We start from the raw sequence: 19,887 nt of genomic DNA, 5'->3' as shown, positions 1-19,887 counted from the left end.
GTAATTACGGTCATTTGGTAGGGGCCAATTTTCACCCCTGCCCCTATAGCCCACCCACATATCCAGGGGCACCGGAAGTGACCACATCACTTCCACTCACCATTTGAGGGCCACAAACAGCCAAAGATACAATCTTGATGTGGGTTCTGGAACATGGCAACAGCTACATTAGTGGTTTAGGATAGTTTGGGATAAAAATATCTCTAAATAATAAAACAAATATTTTGGGTCGTAGGCAATGGGCAGTAAGACTGGGATTTCCTTACAAATGACCATGTTCAATTTTGGGAAAGTTCAAAACAGCAGGTGTGACATCAGGGATAGAGTATTTTCCACATGTGAACAACATACACATTGGTCTATTAGCCACATGATTCACCTATTCCAAACACTACCAAATATAGTGTTTGGATGTTAAAGATATGGGATAGAAGAATTAAAAAAATGGGTAGTTGGAGGAAAAAGGCCCAGAATAAGTGATAAAGGGTTAAACGCAAAAGAGGGGGGAGGAGGCTATAAGACAAAATATTTATAGGCATTGGGAAAGAATTAGGAAATAGGACAGTCTATTTGAGAAGATGATTAGGAAATGTTTGAGAAATGAGAAAAAAGTGGCAGGAGACCTATACAAACAAATTATAATGGTAAAAGATGAAATAGAAGAAAGATTTCAAATGTGAAGAATGGAAATGGAAATTGAGAGGGCAGATATCCAAAGGGAAATAAGTAATATAGTAATGGAAAAATATAATGTACTAAGGGAAGTAAGGAGGAGAATGATACAAAAATGGTACTGGACTCCTGCACAATTTTTACACTTTTTACCAGATGTAAAAGACAGTTATTGGCATGGCTGTAAACAAAGAGGTGTTTAATTCACATGATATAAGAATGTGATAAAGTACAGGCATACTGGAGAACAATTAGAGAAACTAATAGAATGTTAAATCTTCAAATAAATAGAAATGTATTATATGTAAGGATACCAGGAGTGTATTATGTGCAAAAGGAAAGAGTGGTTGACAAATTAATAGTGTGCGTGCAAATTGTATTAGTGAGGGTTAGAAAAATAAAGCAAAGAGGACACTGACAAATTGATATAATATGTTAAATGTGGAAATAACAAATTGTAAATTGAACAATATAGATAAAATAGAAAATGTTACAATAATTAAGAGTATGTGGGATCCAGTTAGGGGTTATTTAGAGAATATATTAAGTGGAGTGGAAAAATTGAGATCAAGACTGATATTTCAAATGTAATTTCTGTAGTTTATTGTACAAACTGTATTGTCCAGGGGGAGGAGCAGAGGTGGGAGTGGGGTAAAAGAAAAAATCCACATGAGTCACAGTTCCTTAGAAAATATTCCCCCCATCCCTACTCTGCCCCTGGCTCTCCTGAAGTGAAAGCAAGAGCTATCCATTGGAGAGGAGGGACAGTGAAATACAGGATTTAAGTATGCTGTGACTGGACATCATCGCATTTTCTTCTTTTCACACCCTGAAGAAAAGGCAGGAACCTCTGCCTTTGGTGTTCAATATGAGCTTCTAACAATTATTCAAATATATTCTCATCAGCATCATTACACAAACCAGGTGGCAATTTTATATGTACATAGATACAACACTTCATTTACAGTACAGCTGTGCTTTCTTCTGCATATCTAGGAATTCCCGTGTACTGTTCTACCTAACTTTATGTGGCTGCATTTCTCCTGCAAAGTAATAGGCAGTCATTTAACCACCCAAGTTCACCGTTCAATTGAATGACTAAAACACTACTTGGCGATAGTACCAAGATAAAAACCAAACCAAACTGAAGCTGCTTTTCATTTATTTCTAGCAAGTGTTCAGATTTGTGTGTACACTCAAATGGCATTTCAGTTCAGCAACAGAAGAAAGGCAATATTAAAATGCTTTAAGCTAGCTGACCTCCGCAGAACACACTTTTTACTGAGAGGTATGACAAAATATTGCAGTGGAGTATAACTTCATGTTTTAACTTGCTTGTAGTGAAATCATGTTCCCTGTTCATAAGCCAACCAGAATAGAAACAACATTCAAAAATTGCTAAATGGCAAATCTAAGATTTTACAAATCTATTCTGAACAGGTTCATAAGACAAGATACATTCCCCAATTAAGCTCTCTAAAATGCAGGGCCACTTCTCACATTACAAAGTATTTGTGTGAGGGCACTTCTGTGTGGAAGTTTGCATGAAGCTAAATTTAGTATGAAGATTGCATGAGGCCATGTCTGCATTGCTTGTTGAAAACTGCAACACACTTTTTACACTCGTGCACATGTATAAACAAATCTGTACGTATCCAGAAGTGCTTTAGCCTTTTGTATTGTCCTCACACAGAGATTTTGTAATGTCTAAAAACACATCCTACCTAGTCATGTCCCAGAAAAGCATACCTCCAGACACATAACCAGGACATTCTCTATTTTCCTTTCTTTTGTAACATGAGAGCCTTCAGAGTTTGACAAAAGGTTATCCATTGCTTTAAAATAGCCTTTACATCTGGTAGTCATCATAATAAAGAGCAGCAGTTGTCTCAGACAACCAGTTTCAATCACTAAAAATAAATATAAAAATTAAGTGATTGACAGGTCAGCAATAGTAAAACCCTTTGTGCCTAGACACTTGTCATAAAAATTTATTAAATAAAAATATTTTTTGACATTGGAAATACTAAACAAGAAGTACACAAAATTGCCATGAAAGGACAGGTATTTATTCTCCTTGTTTTGCATCCAGAGAAATACAGTGCTCCCCCACCCCCACAAAAATCTTACACATTTAATGGAATATTCTTCCATTTTGAAAACAAGAACAAGGAAACCTCCTTACACCCAACCTCACATTTAGTCTTCTGCAAATTAGAAGGTCCTAACAAAAAACAAATTGAAATGGAAATGCCTGCCATGCCATTCCATAAGTCTTACATTGCAACTAACAGCAGGCTACTTTTTGATAACTCTAGAAATATAGACTGAAATACAAGCTTTAATAAATCTGGTTTGCTTTACCGACATGTACATTTTGTAGCTATCATATCTTCATATTCTTTGTAGACAATTGATCTATCAGGCTCTACCTTCAGGACACTCAGAGGACTGTACTCAGCAGGAACGCAGGAAGGCCTGGGAACAGAGGAGTCCAATTTCTCATATATGATGTTCTGCACCATGGTGTGGACAGCAGAGCCGTAGCGATGCCCAACAACCCTTGGACATTCACCCTTGCAATAGCGAGGATTGTATTTGTGGGGTGCAATTATCCATCTGTCCCATTTCAGTTGGCTGAATCTCAGCCAGAAGTTGTGAAGCTCACATTCATTTTGATGAAAGAGGAACTGCTCGTAGTACTGACTTAAATCATATATTGGAACTGGTGTGTTTTTCTTAGCCCCGCCTTCATCCCTCCGCTGACGAAGTGCTCTTTTGCTTTGTTGGAAGTCCTTTTCTGGCTTTTCATTGGGATCTGTGGAGGGAATCTTCTTCAGCTTAAGCCCCAGAGAGTTGTTGCTTTTTTGCTTGAGGGAGTTCCTCCCATGGTATGCTTGCTCACTGGTGTCATTGAGATACAGTAGAAGAGAAGGTGATACCAACACCATATTAAAGAAATCCTGATGAAAGCCAGGGGATGGGTCATTTTTCAGACAAGTGAAATTCATAGCCATGTGAATCTTTCTCTTGTTGGAGGCTATCAGAGGTCGAAGGAAAGTGGTCACATCAATCTCAACCCACTTGCGTCTAAGCTCAAAGTATAGACTGAAAGCCATTGCATGTGGAACATTGGGACACACTTGACTGGACACATCGTGCTCTTTCACAATAAGATTGCCTGTGCACATGATGGCCAAAGATTTAGAAACAGACTTATCAATTGAATAAAGTAAGACTGACTTGAGTAAGTGTTCCATAGAAGTAACGCAGTCCAAGTTGAAGAGCAGGTCCACAGAGTGAAGGTCTCCTGTAAAAGAGGGGGGAAAATAGCAATTAAAGGGACATATTTGCAGACTGTTGTGAATCTGAGAGGCAAATCTTTTAGAACTACACAGATTATGACAATAAGTATCAAAAAAATGTCAAAGGACTTTATATATATATGGAAGGGTTTCACCTGGTTCATAACTGAGTTATTTGTAAGTTGGATGCTTGTAATTTGGGGATGAGACCCTTCCCTATGCTATCCAAAGTTTATATATAACTCCAGCAGAATATATATATATATATATATATATATATATATATATATATATACATACACATACACAGTAGTCTCTCACTTATCCAACATAAACGGGCTGGCAGAACGTTGGATAAGCGAATATGTTGGATAATAAGGAGGGATTAAGGAAAAGCCTTTTAAACATCAAATTAGGTTATGATTTTACAAATAAGCACCCAAATGTCATGTTATACAACAAATTTGACAGAAAAAGTAGTTCAATACGCAGTAATGCTAGGTAGTAATTACTGTATTTACGAATTTAGCACCAAAATATCATGATGTATTGAAAACATTGACTACAAAAATGCATTGGATAATCCAGAACATTGGATAAGTGAGTGTTGGATAAGTGAGACTCTACTATATATTCGCCTGGAATTGCACTTCAAAATGTACCTGTTCTGACTTACATACAAATTCTACTTAAGAACAAACCAAGTTTGTAACTTGGGGATTTCATGTACTTAAGAGTTTCTTCCTTTCTTTTCCCCCCCAACTTTAATTATATTGAGTTTTATAGACTGCATTTTACATAGAAGTTAACTAAGCATATATGTACATTCCTTTTTATTCTTGTTGAGCTTATGTTTACAGTTAATACTGTATGTTTATTGTTCACTGAAGTAACAATTGTCCAAACAGCTCTTTAAAAATGTGAATAATTTTCTATCAATATTTATCTATTCCCCACTATAATGGCATCTCAGAGTGAGTAGGAAAGGAAGCGACCATCTTTATAGTGGTAGCCATCTTGAATTTCCCAAAATTCAAAAAACATCTCAAAACCTTTTGGGATTAAACAAGCATGTGTTCTCTTATTTTCTTACTAGTTAACAAATATTTAAGATCATTTTCAAAATATGCCCCAAACAATTCTGAGTTGAATCCCTGAGAAATTTTCCTTGTCAGTTCAGTACAATCCTACAATAATATTGCCCTACATAGTAACTTATCCTAAAAGGATTACTAACGGGGTTCTGATCTAATAATCTGATTTCTTTAAGACCTATAGAGAGGTCTTAAAGAAAAGTAACATTTGGCTTGTCCTTTCCTTGATAAAATAAGGTTGAGCCACTAAAGCTATTTGTTAAATTCTCTTCTTAGACTCAAAGGCAAAAAGACTCAGGAGTCTTAAGTTTGTGGCAGAATATAGTTATCACATAATAAAATAAAAAATCAAGATATATATGGCAGTAAATCCATTGGTCAATGGATCTTTCTATATAAACATATTGAAAATCAAATCATAGTTGTGATAGTCATGAGTAACTATCACTATGGAACTTTTATCAAATAAAAGTAGCGTCCAAGAGGTCAACTTAAATGTCACCAGTATAAGACTATTCTGGTGCCATTTATTCCTTGTTTTGGAATATCTGTGTACATTTTAGAGATCAGTTACAGAACTGGAAAACCTCATGTTATAAAAAGATCCCATTTAAGGACATCACTGGGGAAAGAATCTTCATTAAAGGGTATAGCCTCTACTACTGTAGATTTGAAATCAGTTTCAGAAGCTATATACAGGTAGAGAAAAGAAAGTCAAGCCTTAATATCTCACTTACCTTCTACTTGGCCTTTAGGCAGGTGCTTACATTCAGCATGTGGAGTGAAGAGCCGGACTGTGTTATAGATGTGGTTTTTGTTGGTTTTGGGGATCCCTTCCTTGGTAGCAAACATTTTATATAGCCTCTTCATGTATCTCAGGGCTCTGGCATCTGGTAGTGGTCTTGGGGTGCCGTCCTCCAGTGCCTGATGGCTGTGGCCAGACAACACCTTGAAAAGGGGAGTCAGGGGACCACGGCCATTTTCTACATCTGGTGGAAGAAACAACTCTGGAGGCGCCTTGGAAGCTTCCATCTCTGACATCAGCAATGGCTGAATGTCATCTTCATCTCCAAGACTAGGAGAAGACAGAACACCAGAAAACAGCAGCCTGAGAGAACAGAGACAAAAGAATACCCTCCCCAAGAGCTTCATGATGGGGTTTAGTCAGGGCAAGAAACCATCTGCCCCATGACAGGTAATAGTCCAGAAAGTGGAAGCAGTCAGCTCTGATCTCTTAAATAAATTCCTGGTGTCATTAAGAGAGCTGCACCCCTCTAATTATCCATCAAAGGAAAGACATGCACCTGAAGGAGTTAGTCTGGCTAACCAATCAGGTTTAAGCCAGATAAGACCTCATCCTAAAGTTAGTCTCAACTAGAGTAGACCCATGGAATCAATGGAGTCTACCTATGGGTTGACTCAACATTCAACAGTGGATTCAATGAGCTTACTCTAGTTGGGACTAACCAAGAAGTTTCAAGCCTAAGGCTCCACCTTCTATTCCTGAAGGTGTTTCTTAACTAAAATGTAATTACTTCTGCAGTTTAATTTAACTGACTTTGAAAATGGAGTAATCCTGTACATTATAACTTTGTGCACATAGAACTAGGAATAAATCCCCCTTAATCCAGTAGCACTTACCTGTATGAGTAAAGCTAATTAGGCTCAGTCTTAAATGTTAGATAGGTTAGGCCTGATTCTGAAAATACACATTTGCTTGAAATTTGGACTGCAGGAGGAACATGCCACTTGATTAAATCTTGTGGGACCAAAAATCAGTTATAGTATAATGTAAGGAATTATCTTTTATTTCTTCTATTTTAGAAATTATGATAAATATCTTTGTAATAATGGCAAAGACCTAATTAAAAATTTAAAGCAGTTTTAAAAAACTCAATGCATGCTTAAAATGTAATGTAAATGCCAAAAGGTTCTCATCAGAGAGGTTTTCCTGAGCAAATTGAAGGAGACAGGGACTTTTTGTAAAAGGTAATTGAGTCTTTTAAAAAAAGAAAAGAAAGGGAACATAAAATTGTTTGTGATGGTTGGAGAAGGGGGAATGGAAGCAACGAAGTGGGGAAAGGGGTTAAATCTAAAATTGGTCCCCCCTAGAGTAGACCCATTGAATCCAATGTGATTTAAATAGATTAGACTAACAGATCCAGTATATTTCATCAATGCAAGGAAGGTATACGTTTAGAATTAAAGTCCTTTGCTTAACTGAGTTGGCAAACTATTTTTCTCTCAGCTAGCTATTGTAACCTACTTTAACTTGAATACTTAATAACATTACACAAAAGTCCAATATGCAGAATTGGTCTACTAAATGTGTAGCAATGGGTGGGGTAAAAGCAGAGGGAGTAATCCCAGGACCTGGCTAATTGCATAGTGTTCACTGACTGTTTTGACAAGCTGTTATATTATATTTCCAGTAGCAACTCTTAACATCTTATAGGGCACTGGATGGTTCATAAATTTAAGAGGTCCCAGTGTGTGATCTGAGGAGCTGTTATTTAAAACAGGGAGCAAAAAAAAGCCATGTTCTGTGGAGGTGCACATGTATTGCTCTGAACTCCAGTCCATAATATCTTATGGACTGCTACGGATTGGTTTCCTGATTAGGAAATTGTTCATTCAGTGGTTTTATGGTGTTGACTCGTAGGCAAGTATGCTTTGGTTGTTTGTTGTCTTTTTTATTACTATTTATTTATTCTGATATTTGTTCTTTTTTCTTCTGGCTGGCATGCAGCTTTTTAATACTGTTTAGTTTAATTGATTTGTACTCCTGCTTATTTATTTATTTATTTATTTCCGATATTTCTACCCCGCCCTTCTCCCCGCGGGGACTCAGGGCGGCTTACACAACTGGCAGGATCACTACCAGTATATCATAATACAATAAAATAATAAAACAGTTAAAATAGTTAAATAACATATTAAAATACAATATATAAAAGATTTAACACAGTGCAACGCCGAATATATATGCCAGTCATCCACCAGACCTTGTGCAAGAGCCTTAATCCATTGCTTTGGATGAATAAGTAGATAGGCATGTATGGGTTGCTTGGTTTGTGAGAATCATGCAGTCTCCTAGATTACATGTTTCATCTGCCCAAAACAGCACAATCAATGCTAAGGTATGCTAATAAGAGTTATACTTTGATGACATAGTCTAATAAAATATGTATTGTGAATTTTGACTTCAATTTTGTACCAGACAACTGTATAGTGGTTGATTTTTTTATAACGATGTCTAGGAAGAAATAAAATAATCAGTTAGTTGCCTTAATGTCTGTTCTAGGAAAACTAGTGGAAAGACAAAAGTACAGTAGAGTCTCACTTATCCAAGCTAAACGGTCCGGCAGAAGCTTGGATAAGCGAATATCTTGGATAATAAGGAGGGATTTAGGAAAAGCCTGTTAAACATTAAATTAGGTTATGATTTTACAAATTAAGCACCAAAACATCATGTTATACAACAAATTTGACAGAAAAAGTAGTTCAATACGCAGTAATGTTATGTTGTAATTACTATATTTACAAATTTAGCACCAAAATATCATGATATATTGAAAACTTTGACTACAAAAATGGCTTGGATAATCCAGAAGCTTGGATAAGCGAATCTTGGATAAGTGAGACTCTACTGTACCAAGCAGAAAGAAAGGCCAGGCTTGCTGAATGGGAATCAACATGGCTTCTGAAAGGGTAAGAACTTTTTAAAATATATTTTTATTTACAGTATTTTAAAATACAGTAGAGTCTCACTTATCCAAGCTAAACGGGCTGTCAGAAGCTTGGATAAGCGAATATCTTGGATAATAAGGAGGGATTATGGAAAAGCCTATTAAACATCAAATTAGATTATGATTTTACAAATTAAACACCAAAACATCATGTTTTACCACAAATTTGACAGAAAAAGTAGTTCAATACGCAGTAATGTTATGTTGTAATTACTGTATTTACGAATTTAGCACCAAAATATCACAGTATATTGAAAACATTGACTACAAAAACGGCTTGGATTATCCAGAAACTTGGCTAAGCGAGGCTTGGATAAGTGAGACTCTACTGTAGTTGAACACATTTGTTATACAGCAGACACATAATATTCAATACAATATATAATGCATCTCATAAAACATTTTGTACCCACTGTTGCTTCACTCTTTTTTATCCCTCACCCCCATGCTCCCCTCCCCCTGAGCCAATTCTTTTGTATTTTATCTGTCCAAAATGTCATTTTCTCTTGTGGAAGTAACTTTCCATTCTTCTTTTTGAATCCTCTTTCAATAATTTTTCCCCAGACATCATCAAAATTACTTTGTTTCCTTATCCCTCTTTTAACTTATGTGTCAGCTTATCATTTATTGCCAATTTCCATGCTTCCTTATACCACTCTTCAATTTGTATATTTATCTCCCTTTTCCAATTTCTTGCTATAAGCAATCTTGCTATTGTTAATAGATTTGAAATCACATATTTTCTTCTTTTTTCATCATTTGTTGTACTTCAGTCTTCCCTGGGATATGAGTGAGTACTGTGCCATATTCAGCTTCTTGTGGCTATACTCAGTTCAGGGTGGCTAGTAACCGGCAATCTCTCCCTGGACAGTAGCTGAGTTGCACACCATACTTCTGCAGAGATATCATGTTGAGGCATAGATGCTTTCCTACATGCTGATATGTTTGTATGCATTTTCCAAAATTATATGATTTTCTGAACATCATATGTGTAATAATGAAACTTCTCAATTTAGAAAAGCATTGCAAATTGTGTTTCTGTTTCAGAAAAAGGCCTGCTCCCAAAATGCAATTGTCTGATTTTGTTTTTTCACAGAATGGAATTTTCTGTGTCTTTTCAAGTTTCTATTCAATTACAAAGCATGATCCTATTGTACTTGCTGTAGATTGTCAACAGATTGTCATTACAGATTGAAGATCTCTTATGCCAAATGCTTGGTATCAGAAATGTTTTAGATTTCTGATTTTTGTTGTTGTTGATTTTAGAACATCTCTATTTGGGTATTTATATATAATGAGATATGTTGGAGATGGGACCCAGTTCAAACACAATATTCATTTATGTTTCTTATACACCTGATACACATAGCCTAAAGGTAAGTTTTGGCCCAGTTTCCTCTGGATCTTATCCAGGATTTTATCATTATGTTTTGTATGTGATTTTTTATGACTTGTTTTATTGTTGTTTGACTTGTTTTATTGCTTGTTTTTATATTGTTGATGACTGGGCTTGGCCCCATGTAAGCCGCCCCGAGTCCCTTCGGGGAGATGGGGGGGGGTATAAAAATAAAATTATTATTATTATTATTATTATTATTATTATTATTATTATTATTATTATTATTATTATTATTATAAGTTATGCCTAACACTTTTAATAATTCTGTACATGAAACAAAGTTTCTGTACATTGAACCACCAGGAAGGAAAGGTATCACTATTTCATCCACCCATGTAGACAATTTTGGATTTCAGAATTCCAGATAAGGGATTCTTAATCTTTATGAACACATTATCAGCTATTTCATAGGTGCCATCAGACTTTCCATTGTTTGTATCATCCTGTTTTGAAATATATCAGCGGGAGAATGGATGCCTATTGGTTTTCCTCTTCAGTATAATCTCCCAAAGAGCATCCAAAATAACCACGTTTTTGGGAGATTCCCTGAGCCAAGAGTTTGTTCTCATCACCAAAAACAAGGCAGTACTACACCACAAGATACTCTTTGAACAAAATTACCTCCAGGCGGAGAATGCAAGTGTAATTGAAGATAGTGTGAAAACAACACTTAAACAGAATTGTTTGCATTAATTTTACTGTACTGAATGAGAGGAACAATAGAACAAGGGGTAATTATGAGAACAACATGAAGCTTGCAGCTCAAAACTAAGCCAAGGATGAGACAGCGGACACCCAGCCCAATCTCTCAAAACACAGCTTTGCAAAGACCACAGAACAGAGATTGGAAATCTGACTTTTTTGGGCTGCAGTCCCCTCCACTCTCCAGCATAGCTACTTATCATGCTCTCTTGGGCGGTGTTCTGGGTACTGTAGTAAAAAAGGTAACTTTTCCAACCTCTGCTCCAGCACAAAAAATATACAAAATTTCTGAAAAGTAAAAGGAGTGAAATATCCACAAAACTAAAGGACATCATACAAAATGCCAATGAGTCCCTAGAATTCACTATTAAATAACCAGAGGAAGAGAAATCCCTAAGCCAATCAAATTCCAAATCTAAAAATATGAGGATCCAGAAAAAAGTCAATATTTTAATATTAGGCTATATGGTGTCTAGGAAACAGGAGCATTTTTTTCAGTAACCTTTCTAAACAAGCTGTTCCCAAAATGTGTCATTCGTCACTGTGTGCAAGCTCCAAAATAAAAAGGAAACAATACTCAAGGAGGTCATAACATGGTTTGCATATTAATCTGTAAATACTCTGGCACAAACCCATGGTGCCAAAAGATTCAGCTATAATGAGGTCAGCATAAAACTTTACAAAACTTCTGTACTGGTATACTGCAGGGTGGATAAAGTAGCCCTTGTATTGGAAAACTACATGAAATGGGGAATTTCAATTTAATTTCAGTTTTTTGGATCCTGAGAACACTGACAAAATGCTTGTAGTGAAATGAGCTGACTCTGCTCCATTTTGATCCTTGTCCATCTTGACTGATTAAAGCACAGTGAGTGCGGGGTGGCTGATCAGATAGAGCAAGGGTCTTCAAACTTTTAAAGTGGAGGGCCGGTTCATGGTCCCTCAGATTATTGAGAGGCCGAATTATCATTTGGGGAAAAAAACGAACAAATTCCTATGCATACTGTACATGTCTTATTTGTAGTGCAAAAAACCCCCCAACAACAATAATTTATTTATTTATTTATTTACTACATTTATACCCCACCCTCTCTCACCCCGAAGGCGACTCAGAGCAGCTTACAAGTTGTATGTACATACAATATATTATATTATTAGCATAGCACAATATTAGCATTGTATATTACTATATTGTACAATACCACTATGCCATATTATTATTAGTAATATTACATTTAATATATAATATATAGTTCATATTATTGTATTATACAATATTATTACATTGTATTATTATTATTAGCCGCCCTGAGTCCCCTACTGGGTGAGAAGGGCGGGGAAGAAATACTTTAATAAATAAATAAATAAGTACAGTAGAGTCGCTCTTATCCAACACTCACTTATCCAACGTTCTGGATTATCCAACGCATTTTTGTAGTCAATGTTTTCAATACATCATGATATTTTGGTGCTAAATTTGTAAATACAGTAATTACTACATAGCATTACTGTGTATTGAACTACTTTTTCTGTCAAATTTGTTGTATAACATGATGTCTTGGTGCTTAATTTGTAAAATCATAACCTAATTTGATGTTTAACAGGCTTTTCCTTAATGCCTCCTTATTATCCAACATATTTGCTTATCCAACATTCTGCCAGCCTGTTTATGTTGGATAAGTGAGACTCTACTGTACTATATTATATTATATTATTATTATCAATATTATATGTATACACAATATATTATATTATTACCATAGCACAATATTAGTAAATAAATGAACAATACAATATTTAAAAATAAAAACAATTTTAACCAACATATACCTATCAGGATTTCAATGGGAAGTGTGGGCCTGCTTCTGCCCAATGAGATAGTCAAGTAAAGTAGGATTGTTGTTGTTGCTGAGTGCCTTCAAGTCATTTCAGACTTTGGGCAAGCCGAAGTCTAAAACTGAGGATGGGGGCCAGGTCAATGACCTTGGAGGGCTGCATCCGGCCCCCAGGCCTTAGTTTGGGGACCCCTGAGATAGAGTCCAGGCTTCCCATTTTGCCTACTATTGGAGCCCCCGGTGGCGCAATGGATTAAACCCTTGTGCTGGCAGGACTGCTGACTTGAAGGTTGTGTTACTGACCTAAAGGTTGCCAGTTTGAATCTGGGGAGAGTGCAGATGAGCTCCCTCTGTCAGCTCCAGATCGCCATGAGGGGACATGAGAGAAGCCTCCCACAAGGATGGTAAAAACATCAAAATATCCTGGCGTCCCCTGAGCAACGTCCTTGCAGACGGCCAATTCTCTCACACCAGAAGTGACTTGCAGTTTCTCAAGTCGCTCCTGACACGAAAGAAATGCCTTTTTCTACAAATAGACAAGGAGCCACATGACAACGCTGGCTCTTCAGCTTAGAAATGGAGATGAGCGCCAACCCCCAGAGTCTTAATGTCAGGGGAAAACCTTTACCTTTACTACTGATAGACAAAATAATCTAACTGAATGGGTAAAGCTTCTGAATGTTGTGCTTGTTTTGTTGTGCACCTACAAATTGTTTCCAATTAATGGTGACCCTAAGGCAAACTTTCAATGGGATTTTCTTAGCAATTTTTTTTTCAGAATCCCTGAGGATTTCCATGGCCAAGTGGAGATTTAAACTCTGGTCTCCAGAATCATAGTCCAGTGTTCAAACCACACCAGGCTGGCTCCTAAAAAGACTTTACCTACTTGCAGAAAAATGTTTTTATATATATTGATAATTGATTATAATGGTTTTATTGTTTTGGTCAGAGATACCATTTTTATGTTTTAATTTGTTTTTAGTGACGTTGTTAGCTGCCCTGGACATAATTTTTAAAATAGAAGGATAGGATGGATATGCAGTTTCAAAATGTAATAAATGTATTTTATTTGGCTTTATTTATATCTTTGCATAGGTACAAAACAGACTCTAGAAATGATTATATCCTACTACCCATTGACACCTCATACCTTTGTGCCCTCTTTGGCCTGGGATTATTGGAAACAATGGGCAGTGAAGCAGGGTGGTTATTTTGTTGGCCCAATGGTACTTGCAGTCTGTTTTATCCCAAAGTTTGAAACGACTTGAAGGTACACTACAAAAACAATCCCAATTTATTTGACTATCTCATCAGCCAAAAGCAGGCCCACTCTTCCCACTTCTTCTGGTAAGTTTCTGTTGGTTAAAATTGTTCTTCATTTTAAATATTACATTGATTTTTTCTTTTTCTTTTGCACTACAAATAAAATATGTGCAGTGTGCATAGGAATTTGTGTTTTTTTAAACTATAGTCTAGCCTCCCAACAGTCCTGTGAAACGGCCCTCGGCTTTAAAAGTTTGAGGACCCCTGATCTGTATGAAACCGTTGGAACTGATCATTAGGAGAGTTATGCTGAGGAGTCCTAGATTTGTTTCTTTCTAACATCTAAATCTGCGGTGCTGTGCAAGTCTAGAATGAGTTGGATGAAGGCTAGCAAACTGAACACAAAAGGAGAGAGTGACTCAATGTGTGGTTAATTCTTTACTAGAGGAATTAGATAGGTTGACAGGCAGGTTTGGAGAAGATTACACTACCTCTTCATGATTCCAAACTGTATTTGTCCCTAGAGGTTGTTTTTTTTAAAAAAAGATACTTACGGTATATTTAGACATAACATATCAGATTTTGAGTGAATTTATCTTTAGATTTGTGTTTTCTCCATATTTCATGCCTTTCTGCCTAACAGAAAAGCTGTCAGTTTTATCCAATGCAAAATCTTTCTTTTAAGGAGATTTTGCTTATTTTTATTTTTGGAGTGCAGGTTTATAATATAATAATTGCAATTTACTGAGTTAATTGTTTTAACCTCCAGTATTTGAAGCATTTATGTTGTAATGTTTGGGATTTGTATCTCAAGGTCATTAATATTAAAATATTAATCTGCATGCATGCATGCAGAATGCTGCCCTCTGATGCATCAATATAGTAGTAAATAAGAGGAGATCTTAGGTTGTTAACTGTCCAAAATGTTATACATTGTTATAGAAAGTATTTGTTAGAAAATTAAAATAGAAAATCTGGATTTTAAGAAATCCAGGCCAGAAAAGCAGAATTCCCTGTTATGTCATAGATGAAGAGAGACCTTGCTTTTGGTAGATTTGGCAAAACATTTTCATTGGTAATGTTATGTTTTTGGTAACAAGGAATGGAAAATGGCTTCTTTTCAGTGCTTTGCATAAGGGCTTTTGATCTGCACATTATCTGATTTCTGTGATAGTTTTCTGTACATTGTCAGATTTCTTACTCAGACTGCTTTTTTCATTACATAATGACACAGCTCCCACTTTTGTAAACTCTGCAGCACTTCCTTCAGAGTCTATAATAAAACAGTCAAATCCTTCCTCTTTGGTAACTGCACATTTGAGTCAATTACTGTTTTTAAAATGTTCCTCTTAGTCAAACATGTCACTGAATTCCCCCAAAACAATGGAACGGCATCTTTAGCATGTTCATTACCAACTTCCTTAAGGCCTAATACTGTTCTAGTAATCTACAACCACAGATTCTGACCTGAACCTCTGGCTTGTCTGTACATAAGCAAAATTGCTCATGTACAGACAAGAGTAATGTGTCATTATCCGGGTGGAGGCCACAAGGGGGCGCCAGACAGAGAAAGATAGTTGGGGGGGGGGGGGAGGGGTTGAAGAAGTTAAACAATTTCCACCTGTTTTCCTGTTGATTCCCCCCACCCACGTGGCTGTTGTCGGAGTAACTAGAGAACTCTGCATTAGGAAAATACTGGTGTTACTGCAGCCTGTGTACGGTAGTTACTTGCTTTTTTAAGTAGAATTTTGGACCCTTACAGTGATGGATTTAAGATAGCAGGAAGATTAATGTTGCAATTGCCTCTATAATTTAACTAAAATATCAGTATTTTATACCTCGAGTGCATGTTTGCAAAATACTGATGCCTTTCTGGCATTTCCTAAAGCATGTTTATTATGTGATAGTCTACCCACAAGATAACTTCACATTTCATGGCCACCTTTCAGTTTTTTGAAAAAAGGTGCACTCTGTGATGTCTCATGGGCCATGTAGTCCCGTTCCTAGTACTATTGTGGCAGACGAAGAGGAAAACTTTGGTTTCCCACCGATTCAGCCAGAATCGGAGCCCCTGCACCTGCAGGATGTTTGCCCTCAAGAAGTCAGCCAAACAAGCCCTGGGCAGAATTCTCCCCCGTTCTCTCGCAGGGATAATTATAATCGAGATAGAGGCGCTCGGGAGGCGAATCGCCGAAGCGCCAGAATCGCTGCCAGACAATTAGCTGATTAAGCCTGTTTTCCCTTGGGAAATCTTAAGGAGTCATGCATCTGGACACAGTTTGGGTTTCACTTCTTGTTCCCCAGGGAAAGTGTTCCTTGGCGGGAAAACAAGATCCTATATAGCTGTTTTACCGCAAGGGGATCCTTGCGGAGTCAATTCGTCAGCTTCAGGAGTGAGATCGTGTGTGGACTACGCAACTCCAGTTCCTTGTTTCCAGGACCTTGTTCTTGTTCCAAGCCTGCCTTGTTCCTCGGACCTCGCCACGGACCTTGTTCTCGCTTCTTGCTTCTTGTTGCCTCGTATCAAGTCTTGTTTGCCAAGAATCTAGTTTGTTTCCCAGCCTTGTTGTCAAGCTCCATTGGACTAAAGGACCTTGTCATTTCCCCACACTTTGCTTGGCAAAGTGTGTGTTTCGGTTATTGGATTATAACTTTGGACTCTAATATCACATATTGGACATTGCTTTTCTGGACTATATTTGACCTTTCCTGAAAGGTCTACTTCTGAACTTTATTCTTCACTTGTTTTTATTGACTTTATATATTCCTTCAATAAAGATATTAGATAGAATCTGGCCTCTGCGCATGGTTATTGGTGCTCCGTAGCCTGGGTCTTGACACACTCCTTATTGTCTGTTCAATTTTGCTTAAATTGTTTCATTTCCCCCATCTGAATGGGCGTTTTTAGAATGGTTCTGTCCATACCCCTTACTTATGTTCACTGGTTTGCTTATACAGTGCTCCCTCACTACTTCGTGGTTCACTTTTCGTGGATTTGCTTTTTGCGGTTTTTCAATAAACTCTAAAAGACTATTATAAATCATAAAAATTTACAATTTACAGCCTAAGGAAGGGAGGAAGGAGAAGCCGAAGGGAGAGAAAAGGAGCCCAAGCGGCAACGGGAGGAGAAGGAGGCGATTTATCAACACATGATTGGTTGATAAAGACTTAAAATAGTATATAACTACTAAAATAATGTATAAATATTAAAATAAATACAGCATCCCTACTTCGTGGATCTTCACTTATTGCAGGTGGTCCTGGAACCTAACCCCAGCGATAAGTGAGGGAACACTGTACCTGGTTTTCACACTTTTTTCTATTGGTTATGTGGACAAACTCCCTTTTTTTTCTTTCTAAGGTTTTATTCTATTTAGTCCAGGATTTTAGTTTGGCATAACTCAGTTGTGTCACTTATCTGTAAAATTTTATCTCGGCAAACTTATCTCCCAAATGAATGAATTTTCAATATTTCCAGAAATGCTCCTAGGCTGTGCCATACGTAGCCTTAACATGCCTTCGTTCCAAAAGTGAAAAACCCTTTCCGCTGTTTCATTTTTTTTTGAAGTTTCTGTGTGCATCAAAGCCCTCATAACCAATTCAGTGCTTGAGGAATGTTTATAAACCATGTTTTGCTTTTCTCCGTCTCCCTAAAGCATACTGAACTCCTCTTTCCAGGTGTTCCATGCTTGGGTCAACCCTCCCATTTCCTTTTTGAATAACATACTCACGGTTTGCTGTTGTTCTCCATTTGGCAAGGATTCAGTTTCTACTCCTACCATCTTTCAAGACTTCAGAAATCTTTAGGGGATGAAACAAACTTTGTTTTCTAAACTAGCGATAGATTTGTCCAAATAAAAAGCTTTTCACAGAGCTCTTGCTGTTCTGGAGCCTCTGCGTGCCAGAAGAAGTGCGTGCTGCTCTTCCGTCGTTTCTGCTTCCTCCCAGAAAACCCAACAACTGAGCCAAGCTGTGTTTATGGGCTCTTCCATGTTACACGTGTGATCCACTTTCCTTATGTCTTCAGTAAGCCTGCCGCTTCTCAAGGACTCATTATTTTAGGGCTGCCAGCTGACTAGTAAAGAAACAGATTAGATTGTTTCTTTGCCTTTGAACTTCAGAAATAAACAGGAATTGTTTTTCATACCATAGAAAAGAACATTATTGGCTCCTCGTGTCAGGACTTTACACAGAGGGGTAGTCACGAATACTGTGATGTAGAATAGCATTGGGCTGAAGAAAACCAAGCAAGCAGTGATGGAGTATGCAGCACGAGAGCATGGTTCAGAGGCTTCTTCACCATTGCACAGGCCTTTGGAACATTACTTTTTCAATGTGGGATAGGATATCCAGGTTAGAAGAGAAACCACATGTACATCTTGATTGTAACCTCATTGGACCTCCTACCCCCTTATATGAAGCGTACAATAATAGCTTTATTCTTATATCCCACCACCATCTCACCAAAGGGACTCGGGGTGGCTTACAAATGGCACAAGGTGCCTAAAATAACATAAAAGTGAACACAATATAAAATACAATAAAATAAAACACACGCAACATATAAAACATCAATTCAGACTCAATTATGCGTACACTGGTCAGGTGTAGGGTTTTGTTGTGAACCAGTTCGCCAACTTTTTCTTGTTTTGCACACCAAGACCTTGCACTGATGGAGAATGGTTGATCCTGGTCATTGTTCCATGCAATATCTCCTTCTCTAATCTTTGGTTCTCATTTCTGAATTCAATAATCCCTAAAAGAAACCAGTGCTTGGTTTAGATGTTCCTTGAGGTGCTGAAACTCTAGAGTGAGAGGATAACAACTTGCCTAATATTAGCAAGTGTGGCCTAAATTCAAGTTTGATTTTCCAACCACTAGTTCAAATTATGTCTGTGGTGTGCAAAGCAGGTTGTATTAGAGGAATATAGGGATAAAGATCCAAGCCTTTGCAATAGTTTGTGGCCAGATACAAGCCCTCTCGTGTGGAAGATTGCTGTATAGGCAGGGCATACTGGAAGGACTCACATAGGAGCAGCTGTTATGTGGAAGTGTGGAATGTTCTCTTGTGCGATTGCCATTACATAAGAACTGTCCTCTCAACAATATGGAATGGGTATAAATCAAGCAGTGTCTATGAGTTACACAGCCACATACTCTCCTTCTTCTAATCTCATTGTTTGTGTTGGCTTTCAGACTATAGCTACAACCGAATGCAGGAAGTTGGAAAACATTTACACTGGAACTGTAATATAAAGTAATATGATAGCCTGCAATAATCAAAATGGAGATCCAAAATAAATGTTCAGATCTCATGCACATTGCAAAAAATATAATTATGGCATACAACCAATTCACGGGGGCTGTAAAAACATGCTATAATTACCTGTGACCACCAGAGGCCACGCTAGAGGCACATTCTTTTTCAAGCACAACTCTGATGTATTTCTAAGGACCATTAAATGGTTTTCATCACTGATGTACTTATGTAACACAAACCTGGAAGGTGTTACATGGCTTTTTAAAATATCAATAAAACTTTCCAAAAGGATACTTACATTATAGAGATAGCAATTTTGCTGAATTCAAACTTTTGTAGGATAATACCAGAGGTAAAGGTAAAGGTTTTCCCCTGACATTAAGTCTTGTCGAGTCCGACTCTGGGGGTTGGTGCCATTTCTAAGCCAAAGAGCCGGCGTTGTCTGTAGACATCTCCTACGTCATGTGGTCAGCATGACTGGATGGAGTGCTGTTACCTTCCCAGCAGAGCGGTACCTATTGATCTACTCACACTTGCATGTTTTCAAACTGCTAGGTTGGCAGAAGCCGGGGCTAATGGTGGTAGATCACTCTGCTCCCTGGATTTGA

The 19,887-nt window shown here is 37.4% G+C and overlaps 1 protein-coding gene across 4 annotated transcripts; it reads right to left on the bottom strand.

Moving 5' to 3' along the window:
- Window positions 1-1,817: 1,817 nt before the first annotated feature.
- gdf9 (growth differentiation factor 9) lies at window positions 1,818-18,010 on the bottom strand. Of its 4 annotated transcripts, none has more exons than XM_016991447.2 (3): window positions 17,751-18,010; window positions 5,809-6,179; window positions 1,818-3,982 (listed from the first exon to the last, which is right to left on the bottom strand). In XM_016991447.2, exons 1-3 carry the CDS (start codon window positions 17,768-17,770, stop codon window positions 3,033-3,035), a joined length of 1,341 nt encoding a protein of 446 aa, XP_016846936.2. In that variant the 5' UTR covers window positions 17,771-18,010; the 3' UTR covers window positions 1,818-3,032. The 4 variants fall into 4 exon arrangements, with proteins under 4 accessions (XP_016846936.2, XP_003217433.2, XP_008102926.2 ...); XM_003217385.4 differs by having other exon boundaries at window positions 5,809-6,146; XM_008104719.3 differs by having other exon boundaries at window positions 5,809-6,060.
- Window positions 18,011-19,887: the final 1,877 nt, after the last annotated feature.

The sequence above is a fragment of the Anolis carolinensis genome, chromosome 2 (assembly GCF_035594765.1).
Source record: "Anolis carolinensis isolate JA03-04 chromosome 2, rAnoCar3.1.pri, whole genome shotgun sequence".
In the NCBI taxonomy this organism is placed as follows: domain Eukaryota; kingdom Metazoa; phylum Chordata; class Lepidosauria; order Squamata; family Dactyloidae; genus Anolis; species Anolis carolinensis.
The sequence above is the reverse complement of the archived record's forward strand: the minus strand, read 5'-3'. Positions and strand labels throughout refer to the sequence as shown.

Excerpts from the sequence above, each read along its gene's own strand:
- gdf9 (XM_062970392.1), bottom strand. The coding sequence starts at position 6,223 with ATGAAGCTCTTGGGGAGGGTATTCTTTTGTCTCTGTTCTCTCAGGCTG. Across the intron at positions 3,983-5,808 it reads GCCTAAAGGCCAAGTAGAAG|GAGACCTTCACTCTGTGGAC; the intron begins GTAAGTGAGATA and ends CCTCTTTTACAG.